This window comes from Pempheris klunzingeri, chromosome 18, assembly GCF_042242105.1.
Source record: "Pempheris klunzingeri isolate RE-2024b chromosome 18, fPemKlu1.hap1, whole genome shotgun sequence".
NCBI lineage: Eukaryota > Metazoa > Chordata > Actinopteri > Acropomatiformes > Pempheridae > Pempheris > Pempheris klunzingeri.
In genome coordinates this window covers 8,660,158-8,675,895 of record NC_092029.1, presented here as the reverse complement: position 1 = coordinate 8,675,895, position 15,738 = coordinate 8,660,158, and the positions used below count along the sequence as shown (strand labels likewise).

The following is a 15,738-nucleotide window of genomic DNA, read 5'->3' as shown; positions in this document are numbered from 1 at the left end:
TAACTATGCCAACATTTTCTTTACATCAGCAGACTTTATTGCACATTTCCAATCTGTTGACAAATACATTTTGACATGTTATTGTGTATAGGCCTATATATATATATTATCTTGCAGATATTACATTAAAAATGGTGCTCAGTATGTTGCATTCACATACACATTATCACTTGTATTACTGTTATTGTTAAATGTCATCAGGTTCAGTCTCTATAGTTCTGTGTGCTGTACTGTAAAATCATCTGTGCTACTTAGTTTATCTTTAATACCAATACAGATTTTTCATAGTGTGTAATTAACTGTATGAATGCAGATGAATACGTTAAACACAATGTCATTTTATTCAAATGTCACAGTTTTGTGTTTGGGTGTTACGTTTCAGAGTTTTGGTAAAAACTTCGGTAAAAAGGTCTTTTAACGGCTTCAGTTTGATTTCAGCCCAACAGAAGATACAAAGGTAAAATATACTGTATGCTGGAATTAATTTTCCAGTGTTAGAACATGCTTTACCTCTTACCTCAGTTATCTGGTGACAGGTCAGACCTGACAACCTTCAGAACGTCAGTACTGACATCAGTCTGAATGCATGTCACAGATGGACTGAACTAAATATGAAATGATCTGGAGGCATCTTCTCAAACCACAGCAAAGAAAATAAAATCACGTGAAAGACAATATGAGAAAACAAAACAGATTATATACTGAAAACAGGACGTTACTTTGATGGCAGAGTCACACAGCGGCAGCAGAGGCCACTCTTCTTACGGTACTTGGATCTCTACAATTTAAAATAACTTTACCTTCAGCACTACGCCGAGGCTTAACAGTGCAGCTGTGGTGTGTTTTAATCTCCAGCAGCAGACGTATGTGTCCAAAGTGATTAACCAGATTCTGTGTGACTTCCTGTTTCTGGGCAGAAAAACATGCTCAGTCGTTACATTTACTCAAGGAAAAAAAAACTACGTACGTATGATCCAGCATTCAAATAGGCCCCAATCTAAACTGTGCTAACAGTCAGCTGTCATTTTCAAAAAGTAGTACGACTGGCTGCATTTGTAAAGTCGCTGCAGCCCACAAAAGATATTTTTTGGTGCAATAAGAAAATTCTGTCTTAAAATTCTTTACACAAGTTTACAGATGTTGGTTTAACCTGGGACTCCTGGTTTGACCACATCAACTTGGGCTATATACCCATTTTTTTATGTTCTAGTAAAAGTACGGAGTAGTTGAAAATGTAACATAAAACATATTTATTTATCAAACACAACCTAAAAATGTAGTTTTGGTTTTTCTGGTATGAAAGTGGTGGTGGTGTGGTGTTTTGACACCAAGTCCAACATGGTTGGTTCCACTTGTGTCGAACGTACACAGCAAAATCAGGAATTAATAACCTCTTACTGTGTGAGAGGAACTCCAGCTGTGATTTGACAGCTGAGGTTTTCACAGCCAAACCACGAGAGGCCAGATTTAAGAGACGGAAGAAAAACAGGCCAGAAATTCAGGGTTTTGGTTGTTGGATCTGCCTCCCAGAGCTGACTTGGACTTGTGTCATCCTCTTTTCATTTAACTTTTTTTTAAACTAAGGCTTAGCAGCTTCTCCCCTTCGGCCCCATGTGATCAACATCTGTGGTTTAACGCGGTTTGGAGGCCACTGGAGGGCAGGTGACGTTTGCCTTGTCTCTTCCATATGGAAACATTTGACAATAACTGTCTTGATCTTTCAAAATAAAGGTAGTTAACGGCTACATTTAGAATATTTAGGATCAATTTGGTCCAAATGATAAATGGTGCCAATTTTCTAGCAAATCTAATAATTTAGGGTTGTAGGAAATTCCATCTAAGACTCAGTCACAAACATCTTAACAGGTGTGATCAAATAAAAGTATTCTGTAACATTTCAGTCAGACCCTTGAGTAGATATGAGCCGCAGGTTAGCGTTCCTGGTTGGACTCCAGCCTCGTGGTGTGGATGCAGCTCTAACACGGCCTCTCAGAGCTGTCCCTCAGGTTGTTAGCAGGCGGGTCCTGAGAGCTGGCATTCGCTGCCGAGGAGAGGACTTCCTCAAAGCTGCCCCCGGTGTCTGAACTACCAACCTTTGTCTGTGAAAAATGCAGAAATAAGGCATCATTGCATTATATTACAATGCTGCTGCACTGCTGCAGAACAGACTCAGGGTGGCAGACTTTTACAAAGACATCAGTAGTGAGCACATAAGATTATTTAAAAGCTGAAAAGTAAACTTTTCAGGAACTAATTTAAACAGCTTTCATTTTTAGAAATTCCCACCATAGAATGCAGCTTTGAGCATTCCCAAGTTTTATAAAATGAAGAAGTGGAGGGCCCTGTTATCCTTGAAATTATATTAAAACTGAAAGTCATAAAGTAGGAGAGAAGTCAGCAGTAATTTAGTAATTCTCTGCTCTGTTTCTAACCTCTGTTCAAACTAGTCTACCGCAAAGTATAGACAAAGGATGGAGGTCTGCTGCTCTATCAGGATCAGAGTGAATATAAATAACCAACCAGTCAGACTGTAAGCTAGCAATTATACATTACACCCATGTTATAGTGTTCTGGTCTCTTTGCTTCGCTGACATTTTATAACAGCAGGCAGCAACCTGACCTGCTTCTCTGTGTGACTTTCACAGCTTACTGCTAACTAAGAATAGCTTACATGTTATTAATTAATGCGACAGCAGGACCAGCAAATATGTTCTTACAGTAAATTAAACCAGCATGTTTTTTTTTATTCTAGCAAAGTAATATTTATATATATATATATATATATATACACGCTTTAAATTAGGTGACGATTCAGAAGTTAAAATTGTATTTTGGTCTATCATGACTTAATAATGCAAACTCTCCCTCTCACACACACACACACACACACACACTGTTCACCTTGATACTGGACACTGTATTCTCAACTTTCTCCTCAAAAGACCTGAAGCTCGGAGAGTTTCTGTAAAGAAAAGAAAGAGATTCTTGTTTATTATTTTGCACTGCACAAAATGATTGGCTAAACTATTCTCTAAAACAATAATATAAGTAAAGTCCTTCCTGCTAAAATGGTTGTATTAAAATGATGGTTTATAACGTGGTTATATGGGATAAACATTCTGGGAAACATTTTCCATATATCAGTAAGTAAGAACTGGAAGGGATATATGTGCTGAAGTGAATTTAGCTAGTAAACGGCACTGAAACCAACAGTATGGGGCGAAAGGAAGCATCAACACCAAGTGAAAACATCAATGGTATCTTAATTATTTCCATATTTCTAATTATCAGAATGAATTTATTGGCAGTCAGCCAACTGAGTAAACGTCAATAGAGGGACAAAAAAGACATCATACAGAGATGAGAAAAAAAAAATGCATTAATCGACCCTCTCTCATGTATACACAGAAAAGCAAGCACACACAGTGTGGTTACCTCATGGTGGGCATGCTCATAGAGTGTCTGATAGAGTATCTGTCCCCAGAGAGCGTGGTGAGAGAGGAGTTAATGATTAGTGCAGGTTATACACACACACACACACACACAAAGCCAGAGTAAGATAGAGAAGCCATTGTTTTTGTTTTCTTCTGATGTTGTGCTCGTTAGTCAGACGCAGACCTGCTATTAGAGGATGATATCTGAAAGATACTCTAGTGGTGTATGCATTAGATTTGCATGAAAGCTGGCCGTAGGAAACAGCTCCAGCTTCAGCAAAGATAAAACATCTGTGGCAGGATATCATAAAGGGCTGCAACTCACAATTAATGCCATTAATCTTCCACAGTCGGTTCAATCAAGTACATAAAAGTGAAAAAGCTGGCATGATCTCAGTCTGTACTGGCTTCTCTTCAATGATCAATCATATCTGATCCTGATCTGAGAGAAGGGACCTGACTGGCTGCTGCAATCCAACATGGCGGCAGCTTTTCCTCATCCAGACTCTGTCTGTTCGGTCCACGCTGAACCAACCAGTTAGTGCTGTCAGCTGATCTGACTGAGAACTGTCGAGTTAAGACTAAAGGCCATCTGAGACGCCCCACTTAGGGCAAACTAATGTGCCCTAATCAGCTGTGTGATTCTTACCCTATAGAGTTGGACCTTTGGAAAGCATGGAGGAAGATGGAAAACACTTTAAAGATAGTTTTAAGATACTGATCTGTTAGGGGAGGTAAACTGAACAACATTACTGTGGACACTAGATTACTAGACTAGTATTTGACTTGTGCTTCATCTCACTTGTGCACACACATGCCAACAAAATGAAATGTTCCACTACAGTTAAGCATTACAAACACACAAAAACTCAAGCCTGAGTCCATTTACAGTAAAGATAGAGTCAAAGATTACCAAACACACACACACACACGCACAGCAGCTATAAAAATAGAGAGATGGAGTTAGCTGTACAAGGCACAGAAACACTGCTAAAACAGAGGAAAACCAGACTTTTAACTGCACAAAAAATTACAAATATTTAATACATTTCTGGCTGATTTGATGTTAGAAACACAGCAGAGTTGGATTTTTCAAGGCTGAAAATCAAATCAAAAAGGCTAGTGAGAAAATCAATTTAAAGATGGTTACACATTTCTGACTGATGGGACAAAATGACAAGCAAGACATGCGAGAACACACTCTAAACACATCCACAGCAAAAAAAGAAAAAACATGCTTCATGTGTGTGTGCTGTCAAACCAAAACTATGCACACAATGAGCCATAAACCACATGAACATACCTCCGAGGGAACAGTAACTCTAGACCAACCATGCTGCAATAATCAGACATAATGCATTGTTTCCTTTCTGCAATTTATATTCCAAAAACATAACAAAGCTGCAGTGCAAACAGAACACTCTCAAAGTAAGCACTGTTCCTGCTGTTTCAGGCGTTATGTGTGAAGTTTTCCTCATTTTCACGTAGCTTTAAAATCCAAATGAGCTGTCCCTCCAATCAGCTTTTCTCCTGCACATATTGGACCGGCTTTCAGCAGCGTGCTCTCTGTCTCATACATGAAGTCCCACAGGCCCACATTCTCTGGCTTTCCCTCGTCGCCACGCACACAAACACTGTTTATTTCACCCGTAACAATGCAGGCCTACACTCTCTGTGCGGACTTTCAGTGTCTCAAAGGGAGCAACGCAGAGCAGCAGAGAGGCAAAGGGACAAAATAAGAGGGAGAGAGACTGAGGAAGACAGACTTTGCCTCTGGCTCTTCAGCTCCCACAGAAAGCAGCTTAATGTGGGCTTATATAATCTCAAGTTCCCCTGAGCAGGATAGAGCAAGAGTCAAAAGTCTGCTCGCTGAGAGACGGAGATGGATAAGCTTGAATAAAAACGAGTCTGTGAATTGGACGAAAGTGGAGATGCGTCAGTGGTGGACTGAGTTATGATGGGTTTGGACATGCAAACGTGTTGATGGCGGACTTTCATGATGGGCAGAAGATAGACACGGCTGCAAAAGACACATTTTATCTCTGTGCTGAAATGAGAGACACATTGTCGGCAAATATAAAAAAAATAAAGATGTGACATCATTTTGTACCTCATGTCCCCGAACTTCCTGGTGATGGCGCTGCCCAGTGTGCTGAAGGCTGCTGTGGTTTTCTGTCCCGCCGTGGACAGCGTCTCTGATGTCTTCTTATAGCTGAGACACAAGGGGGGAGCATTCAAAATATAACTGTTACTGGAACAAACACAAACACACACACACACACACACACACACACACACACACACACACACACACACACACACACACACACACACACACACACACACACACACACACACACACACACACACACAAACTTTCAATAAAAGCAGACAGAACAAATGGGACCATCAAATCAAAGCGCATTTGGGTGATTTGTCCGACCATTAGGACTATTCACATCAATTTTTACTAATCGCCATCCTAATCACAGGCAATAAACCTCATGTAGCTTGTTTCAAAATGCTTTGTCATCATCCTAACCATCACTTACTGCACTGCATCGGATGGTTTCATTTTAATCCGCCTTTTTCCTTACAGTTGAGCCAACAAATCCACAAACCTTTAGTGTTTACCGTTACTGTCATCCATGGGAATTACTGATCAGCAGGAACATCTCCTGTTCCCATCACTAATATTACAATCAACGTTGTGTAATCAGGTTTTTTTCCTGTGTTTGAATGTTTGCTGCTGTGTCGACACCTTTGTTTACCTCAAGGATCGCAGCTTCCATCACATCTGCGTTTCCCAGTTTCTCTATGATCTTACACCCATGTGGTCGGTCTGGTTCATTATAGATGAGGACGGCGACTGTGTGTGTAACGTGATCTTCAGGTTTGGTGCGTAACTGGATAAGAAGGCAGGCCTCCAGAGACTATCCCCTTGCTCCTGTCTGTCTCTTGGCTTAGTGCTCATAGCTGATAGTCTAATGAGGTTATTTCTCTGCACGCTAAAAGGCAAAATATTTTAACCCTTTCCTGGTCTACTTCACTGCTGATAATGCCGTAAAAATCATGTTATTTCAGCGGAATAATCAGGCGACATTTTAAGATAATATTGTCATGGTGATGGGATTTGATTGCCATGTAAGAGTCAAGAAAATGACAGGCCAGATAAGAGATTATCATCATTTCCAGTGAGTGGACAGGGTATGTTAAACTAATTGTGTGACGAGGATGGTGATAACCTTCAGCAGTGTGGCCATTTGATATGCTTTTAATCAGGTTATTGATGCCTGTTACAGTAAGCGCAACGAAGATAACAAATATATAATGTAACAAATAAATGCTGTGCAGCAAGGAGCGGAGGATTAGGTCTTTTTAATTGGGTTTCTGATATCTGTGTGCTTATAACAGACACTGGATATGGTTTTCTTTAGTGTGTGTGAGGCCTGTAAAGGGCAGCTATGTTGACAGCAAACAGGGAAGTCATTCTGTCATGTGTTGCAGACACAAACACACACACACACACACACACACACACACACACACACTTTCTCCCCTTCATTTTAACTCCGTCAAACCTGCCAACTTACGCCGTGGAGGTCTGCATGTCGTGCCAGCCTCTGCTGAAGTTGTTTCTGAGCTCGGCTAGAGGAGTGATGCCCAGTTTCTGTTTGAGGTCTGCGTGCTGCTTCTCTTTGGACAATAAAACCTGCTTCAACGTGCTGATCTCCTCCTCCAGCTGGACTCACAAGAAAAACACAAAGAGCTACTTAACAACACTTGTTGTTCTTTCGAAACATGTGCTTGAAAGAACAAGAACGTGTGTGACAACATACTTTCACTAATTCCTGCTGAATCTCTTCTCTCTCCTCCTCTGTCATGTTGTTTAAGTTGACTTCAGACACCAAATCTTCATCGGCCTCTCTCAGCGGCTCCGAGTCCAAAAACCCTGAATGAGACGGACACACACACACACACAGACACACACACAGTGAAATGTTCATTAGAACCAGTGACCAATGAGGGAGACACACAAACCGTTAGGAAGAGAAAGACACATCTGTGAATGAAAGGAATGATTTCCTCAATAAATATCAGAGAAAACCAGTTCCACCTCTGAACTGACTGCACTGAAACAGAGCTAATGTAGACGACATTATAAAATGCCCCAAAATCTGCATCAATTTGTCACATTTTAGATGCACTTTAAGATGCTTTGGACAAAAGTGTTTTACAGTTTTGTTTCTCCTATTTAAAATCCCAGAATGAGTTTGTTAAAACGTGTCTCTTAGCTTGTTTTGTTGTTTTGTCTGTGTGCTGCAAACTGGCAGCCTCTATGTTTGAGTCCACACGTCGGTCTGTCTGTCTATATCTGTTTGTCTGCTTGGCTGCATCTCTGTCTGACAGTTATGTAATCTGTGACTGCAGCCTGCAGTGCTCTAATCTGGATTAACTGACGTGGATTATCTTGCTTTAACTCTGCTGCACACTACAGAGCGCCGCACGCATAAACAAACAACATGATGTTTCTGAGGACAGATTGAATTTAAAGTTGCAGTATTGGACTTTGGTGGTTTACAGTGCAAATAGATCAGGAGGTGTTTTCCTTAGTATGTCTTGAATCTAAATTAAATAAATTACATTTTGACGTGGCATGCATTCTCAAGAAAACACCTTCTTTCGTAGGTTTAGAAAACACAAGAGAAACTTCAGAAGATATCGTCTCTTTCTGCCTCTCAACTCATTATACTAGTTGCACTTACTTCTGAAAACACCACTTTGTCTCATACACATAACCACACAACCGCATCCACACACACACTCTTTAAGATGTTGATCCTAAACCAAACCACTGCACCCACTTCCAAGAAAAGAAATTAACGAATGAAACGCCGCGTTCAAAGCTGACACGCACAGTCAGCAAAAGACCCAACATAAGAAGAACCACCACCCATGGAGAAACACTGAAAATAAAACAATTTCACGCATTAAAACGGTTTCCGTCTGATAAGCCTTGTACTTGAAGGATTTTCCCCATGTTTGTGGAGGGCGAATCAAGACAGGCAGGTACCACACAGCACAAGGCAACGGCAGGACGACCGTGTACACACAACCAGAGGAATGCAAATACATGTAGGTCATCATGTCACTGTGTTTGTACAGGAGCTGCCCAAATTTTGCATGTAAGCTGCATTTAAAAACAGAAATGAAAAGGATTACTGTACCTGCGGTGAGGTGTCCTCTCTCTTAATGTGGCAGCAGTTGAAAACAGACAGAGTAAGGTTAGTGAGGACTCATAAAAACTAGCTTTACTGTCCACTGACTAAAGTAGATACTACAGCAGTTCAATGCTCTAAAAACTCTGAGGTCAAAAAGGGGCACAGCACCACAGCCAGCAAACACAAATACACACACACACACACACACACACTCACAGTTTGCAAAAGTGTAGCTTAGGGCACTAAAATCAAGCACAGCATGCAGCAGTAAAGGACAGGCCTTTCTATAGTACAGAGCTATTTCTGCCTGCATCTCACAGCAGCAGCACAATCACAGTTTTTAAACCCCCTCGGCTCAGATGGAAGCTTCTCATGTTTCTGTGCACGTCTGAAAAACGTTAAAATGCCAGAAGGAGCACTAATTTAAACATTTTCTACCAGCGTAATTACGACATTAACTATGTCACTTATTTACTACAATGGACTTGAGAGATAGATGCAATATGCTACACACTCACACATCCACGACACAACAATAACAACCTCCACTTATTTAGATTTGTTAAGTTATGTTCATGCAATTAGACATTTTTTCCAAACTGATAATGATTTTATTAATTTAAAAGTAATGAGTGACTTATTTGGAGCTACATTTTGCGTAACTAATAATTAACGTAGGTTTCTTAATAGCAGACACAGTTTTTTCCCCCCAGTTATCTCATTGCATACTAAACTTGCAGGAAGAAAAACTGCTTATCGATAAATCAGAGCATAGCATAACATAAAGGCGTTTCTCCAGTTACAGCCCAGAACAGGCCATGTCTGTGTGTTGTGGGAGTCTTTACTGAATGTCTGAAAGATATATGAAGGAAGTGTTTGTGAGAGTCACATGTTTTACAGTCTGCCACTGATGGGAACAAAAGGCACAGTGTGTAATGCAGTGACATTTTAAAAAAAATATATAAAACATCAAAGATCTGGTCAGATTTTAAACAAAACAAGTCTTATGTTGGTTTTGAAAGACGGCCCCTGTCACTTGTACTGTGATACTCTGCTGTATCATTGCCATTTCTCTGGAATGTGAAGAACGCAGAAGCTCATTAGTTAACCATCTTAGTCATGGTTCATAACATGAAATCAGTTAGATACGAAAAAAAACTAACTCTGACAAAACCATACTTGATAAAGTTACTATTTCTGCCTCGACTAGCTCTAATTGCTCTCTACTAAACTGAGAGGTGGCTCAGTGAAGTTACACAGGCAGCTTTTTAAAGCAATGAGATTCTTCACTGAATGTGACATTGCTTCAAAACATGCTCCTGCACATCACTTGTGTCCTTTTTTCTTAGTAGCTAATCAGCTTCTAGGACACTAAGGGATGCAACTATATTTTAAAAGCAACATTTCACTTTGGTTGAACATTTAAAATAATGATTTCATGGTACATGCACTGTACCAATTCAGTGATTCAATGAACAGCCAATAGTCAGAGATTATAACTCTCTGATCATTGGCTGCACTTCTGCAATGAAGCACATCTCCAACAGACCTGGGAATTACACTGTCTAACTACTGTGATTTATTGTTTTATTCAAAGCTCTGACAATACTTGAATCAGCCTGTGATATACCCATAATGTCTATGTTTTTTTAATCGCAGAATTTCCTTCCTAAGCTGCTAAACCTTCCCAAATAACCAGATAAAACACAAAGGACTCCTCAGCGGCAGCTACAGCCCTGGTGTGTAGGCTGCCACAGAGGTCACCTCTCATTCAGAGTAAATGTTCAACCGAAGAGAAAGACGGTTTATCCTACAGGCTCTCCTCTACACCCCCTCTTCACCTGAGCTGTGCAGCTGCATGTCCCAAGTGGTGGACATGACCCAGTTGTCAGAGTGGGACACCGATGTGTGCCCCCACTGATCGTCCCCTGACGACGAGGTTTTACCCCATTCTGTCAGGCTCTCCCCATTTTGGGCCACTGGAGCCAAGTCTTCGCCAAATGAGCTCCTTTTAACTGATTCCTCGGCAGAGGGGCGAAACGCACCCTGACTCAAACCTGAGCAAAGTTCAATACAGTTTCAGTATCTTAGACAAAACAGAAAGTGCTTGATTCATCTTATTCTGCGAGTGATGAGTCTGCTTTTATGTTTGACGTTTTAGCTTAAAAGACAAAAAAAAAAAAATGCAGAGTTCAGCACACAGTCTGCTTGTGAATCCAGCTTACAGGAAGTGTCTGTTAACAGATCAGAGAGCCACCTGGTTAGTGAGCTATAAAAGGGAGAAGTCGCAGTTCCTGCAAAAGAAATCAGTGAATCACAAAAACTAAAACTACAAATAAAACCTCCCAAAGCTAAAATATACTAGTTCTACCCCATGTGGCACTAAATATCTGATGTTATTGCACCTTTTTTCTTTTTACTTGTATACACTTCAGGCTAGAACTGGGAAAGCAGGTAAATGGGTTTCAGTAATTTGATGAATTACAAATGTGTTAGTGAATTTGTACCACTGCTGTATGTTATCAACCAAGGCTGGTAAGATTAGCTAACACTGTGGCTGTCTGGTAGAAGGACCCTGTGTCCTTCAGGTTATCTCTCTTTTTATAGTATTTAGATATGCTGCAATTTGTTTTTTCAGAATAAAGCTCAAGTAATTAGTCAGTTAATAAATCTAAGTCAATTAATCTTTTGAGTGAAGCAAAAATGCTAATGTCTCTTTCTTTCCTTCTGTGTTAAATACATGTTCTTACGTTTTCACAATGTAAGAAAATCATTCATCAATAACAAAAATAAATGTTAGCAGAAGGCCAGCTTCAGAGAGAGTCCCAGTTAGACTGTAAGGTCACTCCTGAAGGGTCATTTTATCTTGGTTTAACATAGTGGAATTTAATTTCTTCTACTTTAACATATTTAATTTTAATACTTACATTTTTTTTAAATGGCATAGGAACAGTCATAAACATATAGAGGATTAACGATCTGTAATTAACAGATGAAATACAGTTTCAAGTTTGTCTAAAAGTGATTTGATCGCAGCTTTTCTGTGCTCCAAATTAAATGCACCCACTCAGACCACACTCATGACCCGTTCTGTTAGCAGTCAAATCAGCACTGAATCACAGAGGGAAGAAAACACTCCTGATGATAAATATAAAAAAAAATAAAAAATGTTCAGACACATTTTTCCTCCAGCACCTCAGTTAGTGATGTCACGCGGCATGATGTCACTTCCTGTGATGCAGCACTGTGATTCAGTGTGGATTTTTTCTTTTCTTTTCTGATCTGGGAGAGTTGAGGCTTACCCTGCTCCCCCTCCTGTGTGGCTGAGTTAACCCATTCCTCTCCGGGTCCCATGCTGCCCCAGTCCACCACTGCTTCACTCAGAACACTAGAGTACAACTCTGCAGCAGGGCAAGGCAGCAGGGCGAGAGGAGACAAGAAAACGGGTTATAGACAGACACGTGTGCACACACACACACACACACACACACACACCACTCCTCTCAAGGGGCTTTGGTGTTCCTCCAGTGTCCATCCCGGCCCTGTCAGTAACTTGATAATAGTTGAGGTCTGTTTCGTTACAGGAGTTGGTGTCTGCGTTTGCACAGGAACAGGATATCTGACTTTTCACCCTTTGATGAACTTCTTGAAGCTGTTTAAACAGGATACACTTCATTCTTTCCATTTAAAATCGTACCGGGGGGTAAATCTGCGTCACACAGAATGAAATCTTTTGTAACGTAACTAACTTGAGCTTTTGTAGCTAAAACATTTAAACAGCCAAGGTTATTGAGCAATTGGAGTCCTCTGGTTGCTGATGAAATCTCATTACACCATACTCCAGGACCACAGGAGGAAGCAGACCTGAAAAAAGGCCAGTGTTGTTTCACTAACAGAGATTTCCTTCTGGTTCCACAGTTTAACCTCTGCGTTTAGCCCAGAGGAACCACTCTTTTAAGGGAGAGAAGGTCACAGATTTCAGTATAAAACATTAACAATATCATACATGTTTACATTACGCTGATTTTAAGAAATGCCATTTCATAAACTCTGGTTCTCTTAAGATTTGTGTAAGTGAGTAACATCTACTGTATTTAGTAAAACACCTCTGATGATACAGCAGATCAAAACAGGCCTTGATACTCACTCTGACATCATATCACTCATCAAGCCCATCTGATCTATTTCATAGGCTGTCTGGCTTCACTATAAAGCCACTGAAAAATATCTGATACATATATATTCTAACGCTCCCCTTCTTTGCTCTCTTTTCTCTGTTTCTCTCCCCCTTTCCTTTTGTCTGGGGTGGAATACCTTCAGTCACAAGACTCCCATTTGCCCCGCCGGTCATGTGGCTATGCTAAATCAGAGGCCCGGGGACGGTCATATGGCTGCAAAATCAACCGAAGCTAAACCGTAGGCCAAGCTGCACCTACTGAACGCTGTACATAAACCTGTCTAACACCAAACAGGTGGATGAAAAACATTAGAGATATTTGCTGGAGCTCATATTTCCATTAGAGATGCAGACCATAATGTCTAGTTTGCCCTGTTGACTCCCAGTTAGCCTAAGTTATGCATTCAGACCTGGAATGTAAAGGAATGCAATTTACCAGCGTTAGAAGCAAACAGAAGCTTCATCCCAGCTGACTGCACTCATGTGGGAGTCACTGACTGGTTCGTGTCTCATTTTTCACAGTCAAACTCCCACTTCTTAATAAACGTGGGCTGAATCAAAGAGAAATATGCCTGTTGGCAAATTAAAATTATTTTAATGTAACTCTTAACAACGCCTCTATTAATGCTACAATTTATACAGCAACATCACACAATATGAAAGGCCACTCAGTTTGTGGACTTAACAGCATCATTTATGAATTAATCAAAAAGGTGGCCTGTTTACTGGAAACAAACTCTCTGTTCTGAGACATCTTTCATCAGTATCTGGGTGTGATTCGCTGCATTGCTTCGCTCCTTCATGGTTCAATTCTGGAAGCTATGTGGAGATAACAGGGCGATTGAACTGATTTCAGAGGTCAACAGAAAACTGGCACTTCTTCTGATCTTCTATAAATACCATAAATACCTGAGAGCTCATGCATTAGACCACCAGATCGTCTCTGAGCCGGGAAACAGTATCCAGCTGCAGGTTTCCATGCTGTCCTGAATAAACAGTAACACAAACCTGCAGCACAGTGGCTGTCTGTGTACCTGTCTTAGCTTCTATTGGAAGTCTATTTAGGAAGGGCTGGGCCAAATTACAGCACATGAAAGACATATTTTAAAATACAATAAATAAATTAAAACATCTTAGAAACACTGTGCTGCACAAGAAGTGACACATTTCAGTTTAAGCATTCGGCTATAATTTAAGAGCACAAGTTGCAATAAATCAATGATTAATCTGCAGGTTTTCACAACAAAACTGCGCCTTAATCACCGCGGATGTTTGGACTTTCTGGCTTATTTTGTTAGTTTTTTTCCCCACTGGCATTCAGGTTGTGGACAGAGTCGTGTGCAGCCTTCGTTCAGCTCGTTATCAGATCAGCAGCGAGAGACGCAGCTGCTGGTTTTAAGTTCTGTCTGAGAAATAATAAATAATAAAGAGAATAAAAAGTTGTTTGCGACCCGGACTCACCTTGTTGTCTGGTCTCCATCGGTCTCAGGCGGGCGGTCACCTCCCTAGATCACCTCCCAGATCACCAGGGGCCCTGCAGCTCCGGCCGTCGGGTCACTGTGAGCTGCACGCGGGCTTCCCCGGCTGTCACGCGCAGCTCCAACGCTGAGGCGGAGCTTGGAGCACGAGCCAATGAGCTCGCGCTGTTGTAATTTGCTTAATTTACTTACCGGACGTATTTCTGTACTGCGCTCATTGAACGCAACAACACAGGCTGCTGTATTCTAATGGGATCCAAAGAATGAATGAATGAATGAATGAATGAATAAATAAATAAATGTTTGTCAGCGGTGGAGGAAGTACTCACATCCTTCTATATAAAAAAATACTCTATTCTTATAAGTACAACGTTTTTTATGATCATCAAAATGTATCTAAAGTATCAGAGTAAGAGGAACTTTAATCTGAATTGTGGGAAGTTAGTTCCCTCTGTTAGTTCTCCCTTTTCCTTGCACAAAATAAAAATACTGTGAAGTAGAAGTAGCTCAGAGTTGTACACGTAGTACAGTACTTGGGTCACATTACATGCAATAGCTTGTGTTTGTATAACAATGTGTTTCTGTGTATTTACTGTATGTGATCCTTCAACTATTGCATTTATTTTTACATTTTGCTTTTGCACTAATTCTTTTACGGACACTTTATTTCTGCACCTTTTCTGCCTCCTCTGTTGCTGGAACAAGTGCATTTCCCCGGTGTGGAATAAATTAAGTCTCTCTTATATTATCTTGCTAATAATAATGGAATTCAGTAATAAGAGGAAATTAAAGCAACTGACCTAAATAAGCATGAAAATGTATTTGTAAATTAATAATTACTTGTTTTTATTTAATGTTCAAATACTATGAATTAAAGTGGAATTATGCCTGTAACACATGCACTTTAATTTGCTCAAGATTAGAGGGATTTGCCTCCTGCAGAGTAACTGTGACCCCTGCTGGCGTAAAACTGTAGTCAAAATTGTGGCTGCAAGTAAAAAGAGGTTGACCGGCCTGTCTGCGATTCACAAACATAAAATAAATCAGAGAGCAAAACAATAATAAACCGTCAGCATAAAGGGGCCGAATCGAACAAATCAATCAAACCAGGCCAGTTTGGCATTTGACCCAGTTCAGTTTATTCTTCATCAGATCCTCAGACAAAGTTTGTACCAAGTGAGCAGTAATAACTCCAGCAGACATTTCTAACAGTGGCAGCAGGTGGACGAGTCTGATCTCGGCACACACAAGGAGCAGACAGACATTCCTTTGAATAGAAACAGCCTTGAAATGAAAATGTCGCTGTTTTCCACAGAGGCTGCATGTCCAGATGAGGAAAACTCATCCTGATGTTACTGATAACCCACAGGCCTCCTGAGTTGAAAGCAACCAGTGGCATTTAATTTGTTGAAAATGAAACATCTTTT

At 40.5% G+C, this 15,738-nt stretch overlaps 1 protein-coding gene across 5 annotated transcripts; it reads right to left on the bottom strand.

The window, feature by feature from the left end:
* Positions 1-318: 318 nt before the first annotated feature.
* On the bottom strand, positions 319-14,408 carry tpd52l1 (tpd52 like 1). 5 transcript variants are annotated; one of them, XM_070849109.1, is made up of 8 exons: positions 14,295-14,384; positions 8,663-8,683; positions 7,274-7,386; positions 7,028-7,176; positions 5,545-5,646; positions 3,436-3,474; positions 2,902-2,962; positions 319-2,099 (listed from the first exon to the last, which is right to left on the bottom strand). In XM_070849109.1, the coding sequence occupies exons 1-8, from the start codon at positions 14,311-14,313 to the stop codon at positions 1,977-1,979; spliced, it is 627 nt and encodes a 208-aa protein (XP_070705210.1). In that variant the 5' UTR covers positions 14,314-14,384; the 3' UTR covers positions 319-1,976. The 5 variants fall into 5 exon arrangements, with proteins under 5 accessions (XP_070705210.1, XP_070705209.1, XP_070705212.1 ...); XM_070849108.1 differs by lacking the exon at positions 14,295-14,384 and adding an exon at positions 11,959-12,068; XM_070849111.1 differs by lacking the exon at positions 8,663-8,683 and having other exon boundaries at positions 14,295-14,408.
* Positions 14,409-15,738: the final 1,330 nt, after the last annotated feature.

Coding starts and splice junctions, on each gene's coding strand:
- tpd52l1 (XM_070849108.1), bottom strand. CDS start 12,010: ATGGGACCCGGAGAGGAATGGGTTAACTCAGCCACACAGGAGGGGGAG. Junction 7,177..7,273: donor TTCAGCAGGAATTAGTGAAA/GTATGTTGTCAC, acceptor TTGTGAGTCCAG/CTGGAGGAGGAGATCAGCAC. Junction 2,963..3,435: donor ATGAGCATGCCCACCATGAG/GTAACCACACTG, acceptor TTTTCTTTACAG/AAACTCTCCGAGCTTCAGGT.